The sequence below is a fragment of the Phoxinus phoxinus genome (assembly GCF_949152265.1).
Source record: "Phoxinus phoxinus genome assembly, chromosome: 13".
NCBI classification, from domain to species: domain Eukaryota; kingdom Metazoa; phylum Chordata; class Actinopteri; order Cypriniformes; family Leuciscidae; genus Phoxinus; species Phoxinus phoxinus.
This window is the reverse complement of record NC_136888.1, coordinates 33,080,365-33,093,763: the sequence shown is the minus strand read 5'-3', so window position 1 is coordinate 33,093,763 and position 13,399 is coordinate 33,080,365. Positions and strand designations below refer to the sequence as shown.

General features: G+C 36.7%; 1 protein-coding gene across 1 annotated transcript in view; it reads right to left on the bottom strand.

Annotated features, from left to right (window-relative positions):
• Window positions 1–5,130: 5,130 nt before the first annotated feature.
• plcb1 (phospholipase C beta 1) overlaps window positions 5,131–13,399 on the bottom strand; it is a gene marked incomplete at its 5' end in the record, with an annotated part of 78,448 nt that continues 70,179 nt past the window's right edge. Inside the window, 4 exons of the mRNA XM_079632270.1 lie at window positions 5,131–5,459; window positions 9,816–9,902; window positions 9,985–10,042; window positions 13,236–13,325. Of these exons, the coding sequence (XP_079488396.1) occupies window positions 5,256–5,459; window positions 9,816–9,902; window positions 9,985–10,042; window positions 13,236–13,325 (439 nt within the window). The 3' untranslated portion in view covers window positions 5,131–5,255. The remainder of the gene's footprint in view (window positions 5,460–9,815; window positions 9,903–9,984; window positions 10,043–13,235; window positions 13,326–13,399) is intronic.

The window sequence follows — 13,399 nt, the reverse complement described above, 5'->3', positions numbered from 1 at the left end:
ATTCATGTTGCATGTAAACTAGTGATTATGGGGAAATTAAGTCATTGAGTAAACCATAAACGCCTTTTAGCTGCAGCTGCTTCCCAATGACCTCTCTGAAATCATCCACTCTTTTCAAAGCAAGTTGATATTATGCAAGGTTTCAACATTTGTGTTTGAAGACGGTTTACTCAAAGCAATCTGTCACCGGCTTTGAAAAGAAAGTGAAAGGAAACACATTTTGGCCCTTTTTAAGTATTGATCCGATTGAGCATAATAAATATCGAAACCTTGCAAATATGCAGAAAACTAAATGTCAAACTTAAATCCATTGCTTACTTGCTGTCAATAAACTTGAAATACAACATAACTAACCCAATGGGAGCAGATTAAAAAGATATCATTAAAAAAAGTAAGAATTCTTAGTTAAATTAAAATCTAGAAGTAGGAAGTAGAAAGATAATCAAAGTGCTTAATGAAATGACTAATTATAGACGAATGGCATAAAGTAGAAAACAATTATCACTTGGCATAAAAATCCTTAAACATATCCTACATCCAAAAATTAATATAATAAAAAGGAAATATTACATGCTTTCTGACTTATGTAGAAAGATTGCATAATACCTCGGGACATCCAAAGTGCATATCCATTTTTATTTTTATTATTTTTTTGCCTTCATCTGCATTACTAATTTGATTTATAACTAAGGTGAATCTCAAGAAATCCACGTCCAGGTCACATTTTACCCCATAAATAATGACTATAAAAATATTTTGTAACATTTTCATGACTTTAAAGCACATCGTCCCCTGCCAAGAATATAATTACCGTAATGCAAAAATATAACGTTAAAAATAAAAATAATGTATGCATTGTTTTTTGAATTTATAATTATAGTGACTTATGTCAATTTGTCACTGATTTTGGGGTGAAAAGTGACCTGGTCATGTTTCGATGAGTGATTAAAGTGACCTATTGATGCTAACCGGGAAATTCTGCCCGTACGACAAACTGTAGTAACAAAACAGAGAATTAAAAATAGTTTCCTAGACAGAAACTGGAGGAAATGAAATGGTCCCTTAATACAGCAAATAAAACACTCTATGCATTTATATATTTTTTAAAACGACCTATGGGTTGAAAAAGAAATAGAGCTTATATAACTTGAAACACAGCATCTTCACAAATTGATAATAGTTCATCACATTACATCACAAGCTATATTGCTGACATTTACAAATGTGTAGAAGCACAAACGCTGGGCTGACTGTAAGCATGCATCCCTGAAACTGTTCCAGGTCCAGTGTTGGACAGGCTTTCAGCACCTCAGACCATGTTTCATCAATCCTGTAATATATACAGCAAGCGCTCAGAGTCAAAACTAGCCAACAGCAGCAACTTCTGCAAGAAGACGAATCGCATAATCATCCTCCGTTTCAGTGCAAATAAACCATGAACCTTTCAGAAACTCTCATGTCTGTTAAAGGCCCGTTCACACCGAGAACGAGAACGATATCGCTCTGTTCATTTCTACGCAGTTTTGTCGTCTACGGCTTTAAGTGCTCGAGCTCTGAAAGCATGGATTATGATTGGCTGTAAATATGTTTTATCCTTCATCAGCTGGAAAAAAATCATTCTGAAAGTGATTCCAGCGATAGGCTTGGAAGTGTCCACCAAAGATTTGGAAGTGTCCACCAAAGCGTTTTTTCAATGTTTTCAATGGGAGCGCCGCGTTGTTCAAACGCCATGAGCATAACGAGGCGCTGAGCGTCTTTTTCACGCTGAGCGTTCATTTTTTACAGGTCGCCGAGAGTAAAAAAAAATTCAACTTTGGGGTAAAATGCCGCGTTCATCACTGTCACTTTTTACCCAACCGTCCAATCACAGTGGAGGAGGGGCGGGACTAATACCACACCGGCCAACGGATATTCTGTATCATAGCAACGAAGCGTCTCAACTAAAAAAAAACTGTGCTGCCAAAACACTCTCATCAGGCGCACACAGCTCGGCGTTTTCAGCTGGCTAAAAACGCTTTGGTGGACACACGGCCATAGTGTTTCTCTGTGGCGTTAGGCCGTGTGTCCACCAAAGCGTTTTTCACGCGGCTGGCGTGTTTTTTCAATTGTTTTCAATGGGAGTGCCGCGTTTTTAAAACGCCATGAGCGTAACGAAGTGCTGAGCGTTTTTTTTCACGCCGAAGCGCTGAGTGTTCGCCGTTTTTGACAGGTTGCCGGGAGTTGAAGAATGTTCAACTTTGGGTAAAACGCCGCGCTCATCACTGTCACTTTTTACCCAAACAACCAATCACAGTGGAGGAGGGGCGGGACTAATACCACACCGACCAATGGATATTCTGTATCATAGCAACGAAGCGTCTCAACTGAAAAAAACTGCGCTGCCAAAACGCTCTCAAGCGCACACAGCTCGGCGTTTTCAGCAGAGCGGCTAGTGTTTTCAACTGGCTAAAAACACTTTGGTGGACACACGGCCATAGTGTTTCTCTGTGGCGTTAGGCCGTGTGTCCACCAAAGCGTTTTTTCACGCGGCTGGCGTGTTTTTTCAATTGTTTTCAATGGGAGCGCCACGTTTTTAAAACGCCATGGGCGTAACGAGGCGCTGAACGTTCTGCGTTTTTTACAGGTCGCCGAGAGTTGAAGAATGTTCAACTTTGGGTAAAATGCCGCGCTCATCACTGTCACTTTTTACCCAACCGTCCAATCACAGTGGAGGAGGGGCGGGACTAAAACCACGCCGACCGATGGATATTCTGTATCATAGCAACGAAGCGTGTAAACTGAAAAAAAAACTGCACTGCCAAAACGCTCACAAGCGCCCACAGCTTTCAGCAGAGCGCCTAGCGTTTTCGGCAGAGCGCCTAGCGTTTTCGGCAGAGCGCCTAGCGTTTTCGGCAGAGCGCCTAGCGTTTTCAGCAGAGCGCCTAGCATTTTCAGCAGAGCGCCTAGCGTTTTCAGCAGAGCGCCTAGCGTTTTCAGCAGAGCGCCTAGCGTTTTCAGCAGAGCGCCTAGCGTTTTCAGCAGAGCGCCTAGCGTTTTCAGCAGAGCGCCTAGCGTTTTCAGCAGAGCGCCTAGCGTTTTCAGCAGAGCGCCTAGCGTTTTCAGCAGAGCGCCTAGCGTTTTCAGCAGAGCGCCTAGCGTTTTCAGCAGAGCGCCTAGCGTTTTCAGCTGGCTAATAGCGCTTTGGTGGACACAGGGCCTTATCGTTGTGGTGTGAACTCTGCTATTCTTTTATATTTAGAATGACGGTTAGAACTAAAGATGCGTCCCAATTCACATACAAATGCAATATTTCGAAGCCATTTCGTAGGATAAATAGTGTATTGTGTTCACACAGAAAATTTCAAAAGGAAAAAGTGCACTTTAAATACCCGTATGATGCACTTAATTAACCGAAAATACAAAAGGCTGCGTCACGATCTTCCCTACTATATGGTAGGCGAAAAACAGTAATGTGACAAAAGAAGTATGTCTGAACTCACAGTACCCATAAAAGAGTGCGCAAAAAGTAATCATACTTCTGACGAGATATATATCAGAATGGTATCGGCCGATATCGGTTCATTTTTAATGTTATCGGCCCGATAAGAAAATTTGGCCGTAATATTAAAGCCGATAAATAATGAATAATTTCCTACTTCGAATACGAATTGTTCACCATGATGGTTTTGATTTGCTTGAAATATAATAGGAATAATTTAAAAAAGGAAAATACAGTAAAGTGCAACACAAGTCTGTCATATAGGCTACATACAATTATAACGAGATTATAATTGTGTGTTAGGGACATGGCTTTTAATGGTGAGACTATTATTTTTGTAATCTCAAAAATCATATAAAAATTTGGATTTAGATTTATCGGCCAAAATATCGGTTATCGGCCAATATATCATTATCGGCCAATATATATTGGTTATCGGCCAATATATCGGTTATCGGCCAATATATCGGTTATCGGGCAATATATATCGGTTATCGGCCAATATATACCGGTTATCGGCCAATATATTGATTATCGGCCAATATATATCGGTTATCGGCCAATATATATATCGGTTATCGGCCAATATATCGGTTATCGGCCAATATATATCGGTTATCGGCCAATATATCGGTTATCGGCTTTCAAATATAAAGAATTATCGGTTATCGGCCAAAATGTTCATATCGGTGCATCTCTAGTGCATACGATGGACACTTTACTATCCCATGAGGACACGGGAGAGGGTTTATGAATGGAGGTGAAGCGACGCAACTGATGCTGGATGGTCACATGATAATGACATCATGACAGAAGGGGGAGGGGCTTCAGACTCAAATGTTGAATGACAAAATAACCTTATAAAGTTCATTCAATACAGTAAAGTACATAGTTTATAGTGGGACACATCTTATATCTCAGTTATCGTCCTTGATGTGAACGGGCCTTAAGAGTAAATCTCACAAAGCCTGTCGAGAACACATCCGGGTCATATTTCATCCCAAAAACTCCCAAGGCTTTGTCTGAAATCGCCCCCTATACCCCTAAACAGGGAACAGCCATTTGTAGTGGTGTCCGAAACCATAGTGGACGTTATCGAGTGCACTCAATCAATCCCACAATGCACCACATTAACGAGTGTACAACATTCATCCGCACTCAAAGGCTAGAGAATACCCATAATGCACTGCGAGAGTCGCACGCTGAATTAATACCCGTGTCTAACCAGAAGATGGCGTCCATCCATTTTCCAAACCGGTCCAATGTGGGTACAGCGTAATATCATACAGGTATAACTTCCTTTTTAATTGATTATTAAATAGTTTAATTAAGGTTTATACATGACAGCGTGGAGTAATGCAGGGAATAGTGAACGAGCGTACAGGGGGCGACTTCGAACACGGACCCAGAATGAGAATATGAAATATGACTCGGATTGTTTTGATCATGATGTTTTTGTGAGATTCATCTATTAAAGATAATTTGGTCGCTACAGTATCTCTATACAGTATCATGACCTGCATTCTCTTCCATTTTGTTTTCACTCATTATTATGAGAAGCACATCAACAGAACATTAGAAATTATTCATATTTAAACTTTAGTGTGTACCCAGGCAAGAATACACAAACTGAAATATAACATCTCCCAGCGTGACATTAAGCCGTGTTTCTGACTCCAAGCCTCCTCCTCCTCCACCAGCGGTCCATATATCTCGGAGCGACACTGAAAGAACGTAAAAGTGGGAAGAGATCCTGAAGGTTTCTGACAGGGTCGGATCAGTCTTTCTTCTCCTCTTCTGTGTCGTCTTCGGATTGTGCGCTCTTCTGCGTGAGTTTCTCCAGCGTGGAAGAGGAAGAAGGAAGAACTTCTTGCTCTACATCCTCAGTCTTTCTCTTGGTGCTTTCCTGCACGAACTCCTGGATCTCCAATGGAAGCCGCCGGAATTTATCCTGGTATTCCTGATCCAGGTCGTTCTGAAGCTGTGAACACAGGTCCGAATATTAGTCAGCAGGAAATCAAAACTGATCATTAGTGTAATTTATATACATATATATAAAAGTTCCCAGAACGCTCCTAAAATGTTAGTTTTTGGTTCCCAGAACGTTCTTTATGGTTTGTTTTTGGTTAGTCAGGAAAGATTTCTTAACGGAAATATTGTGCATTTTGATTGATCTAATTTCTTCATTTTATTAAATGCTCTATTAAACTAATTTCTGAGCTCTGTACTGCAACGTTGTAATTGGAAGGTTAGTTTACATTGTTTTAAAACAAAAAAATAACCATTAGGGAACGTTATGTATAAGTTATTTACAAATAACCTTCGTGCACAGTTCTGTGAACACACACACAAATAATTTTTATATATATACATGCATGCAATAGCATGTTTAATTGTAAGAGTCAGAGAAAGGGTGCGGAAAATGATCCTGAAAAAAAAAAAAATCAGATACATTTAAATATAACTTAAATGATAATTTATTTAAATTTGAAATAAATCTAATGATACATTTTAAATAAAATATTTATTATTAGAAAAAATTAAATGTGGGAAAAGTCCATGACAAATTTAAATACAATTTAATAATAATCTTAAATGTATTATGATTTTAAAATAAATGTAACGATAAATGTAAAATAAATTTGGTGCAAAAAACGAAACATTATTAGAGGACTAAACATTAAATTGAAAGAACAAAAAATAAAGATATGATCCCTGTAAACATGCAATAATAATAATATGGTCATGGAGCAATACCAATATCATAAAGTGCAAACGTGCTGCGGTTCAGTGAGTGAATGTGTGTGTGTCGAGCGCAGGAGTCGATGGTGTGAACGGGTCAGTAATGTGACATCATGTGACAGTATTGACAGATCCGGATCAATATTCAGTAATGCTCCGGTCCTGCCGAGGCGCTCAGGAATGACAAATCAACAAATGCATGGAGATATTTCAGCAGATTCCTTTATAGATAAGAATGCACTCATATTAAATTTGTTATGCACATAAAACACTGCATTTGGAAAGTCTTGAGTCCATGTATAATGATTGGTCAGGTCTGAAGTGAGTGACAGGTCATAAGCCAATCAAAGATCTGAATCCAGCCGGATCTCTATGTCGAACATTAAAAAGCACATTTGTTCTGTTTCTGCATCTGAAAATGTGCCGCATCACACTGAAATTCTCCAAATCATATAATCCTGATGAAATATTTAAAGGGCTGAATTGAAACTGGCATCATTTACTCGCCCTCGTCGCAGTGCAAACCTGCACAAACTCTACAGGACTAATGGACTTTCAAAGATGAGTGAATTTTCTTTTCTGAGAGAACTACTCAATCTCATACTGAATCATATTTGATATGCACATTTGTAAGGCCTCTAAATGATCAGCATGATCTGAAAAACCTTTTACACAATCTGCCTTCTGTCGCCTGGTTGAAAGTTTGACTTTTTTTTAGCAAGAAAAAGCCTTTGAAGTGTAACTGTACAAACGTCTAACCTTCCCTTACATGAAATCTGCACTGATGTCTTAGTAATATTTCAAGATCAACACTTACTCGACTGAAGCAACATCGGTTCACATGATTATCTATGCATCATATTTTAATAAAATCATGTTCAAATGTGAGACTCAAATATGATCATCAGGCTTTTGAGGAAGGTTTATTTGTTCATCTCGCAATCATCATTGTATTGCATTATATGTGTTAAGACTACAGAGATTTGATCATAAAACTAAACATTTAAATATCATCTTACTAAAACATTATTGGCAGATATAGAGTGATGATTGATATTTACAGGTATATGCATTTTATGTTAGTCTCTCCGCCATTCTGTTATTAAGCTCTCTTTGATTTACATTACAATCATCAAATTTTCATTTCAACAGGACTTTTTGTCCATATGAATATCAGAATCTGCATCAAATAGCATATTTTTGCTCAGTTTGAGTCTCTGGATAAAACTGAGCTTCAATTCCCTTCAAAACTTATTCCCTTCATATTCTCACTATATGAGACATAAAAACCTGATGGATCAAATATGATACTCAACAAACACACATGAAAAGCTTTATTTTAGTTTTTTTTTTTTTTTTTTTGTCTGAAGGTTTAATAAACTGTTCCATTTCAAAATAAAAAGTAGCATTATTAATTTGCCTGTAATTCAAGAATGCTTTGGAATATAAGATTGGTCTTGTGGGTGCCTCCATTTCCATATGTTGTTTGAGTGATCTGAACCATTATTTTTCAATATTCATACAATTTATGAAGTAGACATCCTATTCAGAAGTAGTGTTGGAAGTTTGGCAGATTTTGAAATGAATTCAATCTCTAAGAAACACAAAAGATCACGTATGTGCATTATAGCTCGCTGCCACATCACAAATGCTGAATCTTATAATTTTCTTTATATTTAAAACATTTTCAGACCTTTTTTTTATAAAAGAATTGAATGGATGCTATCTTTTAAAGGGCACCTATTATGGAATTTTGAAATTTACCTTTCATGTAGTGTGTAACATAGATCTAAGTGAACAAAAACATCCTGCAAAGTTTGAAATATGAAAGTGCACCGTATATAAAGTTATTGTCTTTCAAAAGTGAGAGTCGACTCTGAGTCATTTTTATGAATCGTTAGAAGACCGAAGCTTTTTCTCTGACTAGATGACGTCAACTTGTCAAGTTATTTGAATACGATACGCCCACTTATTGCGCTCCAAGGCCAGCAGGGAAACATTGATAACATCATGGCGACGAGACGCTGTGTTCTGAAGTGCGACTCAAACTCAACTTTTTTCATCTGCCCAAGGAGGAGCATTTGAAGACTAAGTGGCTACAATTCATATATACAACTATACCACAGAAGTATAGTCCGAGCCTTGTGCTTTGTTCGCGCCATTTTGAAGACGATTGCTTTACCAACTTAAATGCAATCAAACTTGGATTCGCGATATTGAAGGAAGGTTCAGTTCCAAGTGTATTTGCATCAGCTTCCTCCTCCGTATCACAACCTGTAAGTGTTATTAATAATTTTTGCTTTTATGTTTTATGTAGCATGCTTAATAATTATTTTGTTTGTTGTGTAAGCACCGTTTAGCTTCTAGGTCTTCAATGGCAATTGTATTGAGATATGTGAAGTGTTTGTCGTTGTTTTCGGAGTTGTCTTAAAAAATAGAGTAATACCTCGTAGTAACGTAACTGCATTTTTTTTTTGTGTAAAAACGTTATGTTTATGCATCGGGCTAATGCAAACAAAGACTGATTATGCTTTTACAATATGAACTCTGGGCTATGCTCGCTAAAATAACATTAAATTCTTTATCTTATTTTTCGTTTTTTACTACAAACTACAAAGCAGTGGACTATAATCATTATTATAACACAATTTAATTGATAAAAGCATCATTGTACTCCGTGTTAAACAATAAGTATGATCTGTAAACACTGCTGGGTCATCTGACCAATCAACGCAGATTAGCGTCGCGCAAAGGAGGGGTTTGAAAAACGAGTCGTTGAACGAATCATTTGGGAGTCGGTGAGCAAATCAGGTAAAAATAAATGCATATTATACGACAACAAACGTGTTTTTTGTCATTGCATGCATGTAAAACTGTTGTTGGGGACTCCCTAAACAACATTAGGAACATTTTAAATGTCATAATAGGTGCCCTTTAAACTCTTGGCATGAAAACAAACTGAGGTTTCTACCATTCTTTCATGATTTTTCATGTTCATCACTATTTCAAAATAAAGGTCTGAACACGCCTTAGGAGTATGAACATATTCTTGTTGCAAATTGATAAATTACGGCTCCTCTGTCATTTGTTTTGAAAATCTGTCACCAAATATGTAAACTAGAGATTGTAAGCTTTCAAATGATAAATAGTTTGTCAAGATTAGTTTAGGTTTAGTATAGGATATTACTGTTTTAAATATGTAATGGCTGTGGATGCTAATATAAGGGGTTAAAGTTAAACAACTGATGCTGACAAAAAATATTGTTGAGCATAAAGGCATGATAGTGAATGACAGATGCAGAAAATCAATGACGTTTGTGAAATATGTATTGATGCAACACACTCTACAGACGCTGTGTATCAGACTGTGATGTCTCGTCTGTCAAACTTCCCAGAAAGCAACAGCACTCACTTTCACAGCAATAACAGTAACAGCGCTATAGTAATAATATAATCTCTCATTCTGCAGTGTTCATTTATGCGACGTTAAACTCAAATGAGATGCGTTTGAAGAACAAGCGCTCTGGTATCATGGTGTGTGTCCAAAACAAGGTATTACTATGGTACCATATCATTTTTATTTGTTAACTCTCACCTTGGGTTTCTCGTCTAGTATCTGTTGCAGAATGCTTTTATGGGTTTCAACAAGCTTCTCGTGTCTTTTAGTCTGAGCGTCTTCCAGCTAGTGATGAAAAAAGACAAAAAGTGTAAAGAATCATATTTATTCTCATTTATGATCTTGAGAGACGGGGAAACTCTTGTACCCTCTTAATGTGCTGCACCACGTCATTCACATAAGACCGGTTGATCTCCAGCTTCTCCCTGAGAGAGAGAGAGAGAGAGAGAGAGAGAGAGAGAGAGAGAGAGAGAGAGAGAGAGAGAGAGAGAGAGAGAGAGAGAGAGAGAGAGAGAGAGAGAGAGAGACTTTATTCACAAGTATCCAAAAAACATGTAAAATCACATTTTCACAAAGCAAATATATATATTTTTTTACTTCAGAGTCAAAAACAAAAAATCGAATCATCTTCAATTATTGTACACAACACATCATCTCATTTTAAAAGTGGAAGATCATTCATGGCATTATAAAACCTGAAATCAATCAGCATTCTTGCTTTGAGTAAGGACCTAAAAATCACAATCAATCACATCATCATTACAACCTTGCTCTATTTTACTTTTTCTACTCATATAAATCGCCAATTTAGCTTGTCCAAAAATAAAATTCAGTAATTGAAACTAGATACGTTTTTTCTGCACATAGTTGAAACCAGAAATAAAAGTTTCAGGATAAAAATTCTCATTGAACTTGTCACACATTTCCTGAACCACCACACGTAACGGTTTAAGCCTAAAACACAATACATAAAAGCATGAAAGACAGTCTCTTTTTGAATACAAAAAGGACAACCAGAGTTATTATTAGAATCCAACACAGAAATAAAAGAATTGACCACAGAGAGAGAGAGAGAGAGAGAGAGAGAGAGAGAGAGAGAGAGAGAGAGAGATGCATTTATCAGTGTTTTATTGCCACCTAGAGGCCAGTTTTATAAAGAATAATAACAATTCTTTCCATTCCTTTAATTGCCTCCCAGAACATTAATAAAAATAACCTGAAATTAATCTTCTACTTTGTCTCCAAATCGATTAATGATTAGTTTGGAGTAAGTGAGTATATCGAGGGTCAATGATATAAGCATCTTTGCAGCTTAAAGTATTTTAATACCGATAATGCTTACAATTGCCCTCACAGAATCACCTGAACGAAACTGTGTGTAGTCAGTTGCACACTTTACTCATTTGACACAGATTTTATATAAGCAGTCTGCATTATCTCTTATAAATTCATCTCTACAGATATGAATACAGATCTTTTTGTGTCAAATTTGTGCAATTCATGTATGTATGTGGCAGATGCTTTTATCTAGAGTGACTTGCATTGCATTCAAGTTGTTATTCTCTTATTTTGGTAAAACACACCAATTTTAAATCTCTATGATGTGCTGAAGTGTGTATTTCTGTGATTTCTGTGGAAAATCTTCATTAATTCACTGCATCTGAACACACTGTTCAACATAGGCTGCGTCTACGCTTGTTAAAAGTGTATAACACACACACACACACCAGTATAAATATAGCATATAATATATAAAGGGCTTAAAGTTATCACTCGCCAAGCTCCAAATGCGAGAGAAAAAAATCGGTGTTGGTGAGTATATGAAACAGTATTTATGACCAGTTGGCCGGTAACATTTTGATGAATTTTAACAATGCAATGTTGTGAGAACATGAACGCAGTAATCAAACATCAACACACTCGTGTAATCATCGCAGGAGTTTAAGCCTTGGTCATTTTAAATATTCAAGCGCAAGAATACTCAAAAGTGAACTCTCGCTCTGTGTGGGAAGTTTTGTGTGAGCCGGCTTCACATCTTTCTGCACTTGAACAGACACAAAATTGTCAAATAAAATGCCTGTCTCGGCTAGTATCCTAGTAAGCACGATCAGTAATGGCTTGAGTGAACGTAACAGTTGAGAAAGACAACACGTGTGTGTCAGTATTAGTATATTAGATCAGTGCATTCACTCTTAAAGTCACAGCATCACTGTAAAAAATGATTCGCCATTTTAGTTTGTTCAATGTAATTTTGTAAGTTGATACAACTTGTGGTTTCTGAATTTGTTAATTGAACTTAACATGTCAAGTTTTCACTGTCTCAACTAGTCTGTAAGTTGTGACTTAACTAGAGTATGTGCCGCCTCAACTTAAAAACATATGCTGAACCAGTAAGGTCAATTGCAATACCATTTTACTCCTGAGTTTGTTCTTAACATGTATTGATTTGTAAGGAACAATAAAATAGTTTGTATGAAAAAATCTGTTATTTATTTGGTTGAATGTGCTTTTGCAAGTTGAGAAAATATGCCAAATCAAGTTCAATGAACATACATTTTAGTACAGATAACTTGAAAATGTAAGTTATCATCTTTCAACTAAACTTTGCAAGTCCAGGTTACTTGAAATAAGTTGTTGGGTCAACTATTTTAACTATGTCAACTAAACTTTTTAAGTTGAAGATACTTAGTAGATAAAGTAAACAAAACTTAACTGAGTCAAAGCAAAAAAAATAACTAAAAAATTTAAGTTGAGTGAACACATTTTTTTGAGTGCTGCCCAATATTCCTGCAGTGTTTTTATTGTTAATCAAACTACAAAAGGACAAAGAAAAAATCCCTCACAGCTCTTGACTGAATAACTTTTGAAACGTTAATAAGGAATAATCTTCGTAATATTCATTCATTCATTCATTCATTCGTTCATTCGTTCATTCATTCATTCATTCATTCATTCATTCATTCATTCATTCATTCATTCATTCATTCATTCATTCATTCATTCATTCAATCTGTTTAATTTATACAGTGAAGACTATATCCAGTGTCATTTTACATTTGATTACTTTATTCAATGTCTCTACCTGAAAACTGCAGTAACTCGTCTTTAATAATGTTTTACATTTATATTAGTTAGGCTGGTAATTTCAGCTGTGGTATTGAAACTGAAATAGAGAATTGTGATTTTTTACTGCTATCTAACATTTTGGTGTCATAACTGGCTGTTTTTGCAAAATCAGTTTAATGGCCTATAAAAAATATTTATGGCCGGTACATTTTCTTAAGTATGGTCATTGGCAGGTGTGGCAAGAAGTTAGTTTTAGGCCCTGAATATATATATATATATATATTGGTACAATATATGTCACATGACTAACATGCGTCATCATCTTTAAAACCTCCGTTTTCAGAGTCTACACTACAGTGAGGAAACAGCGTTTTATAATTGATCTATTCTTAAAAAATCTCAGTTTTCGAAAGGCCGTCTCAGTGCGGACAGAAAGCCAAACCGTGGAGAAAAATATGTGTTTTCAAATGTATCTGGATTAGTGTGGACGCTAGAAGAATTATTTCAACCAAAACACACATTTGATCAAATGATGAACTGATGAACTCTTACTCTTCTGTCAAGTGCTTCTCCTTTGATTTGGCTTCATTGATCTTCTCTTGTCTCTTCTTGTCCATTTTCTTTTTCAGTTCTTTCTTTTCTCTGTAAACACAGACGGAACAGCGAGGTTGACGCTACATGACCTTATGAATTATTAAAGGGCGCTTGTGATTTTG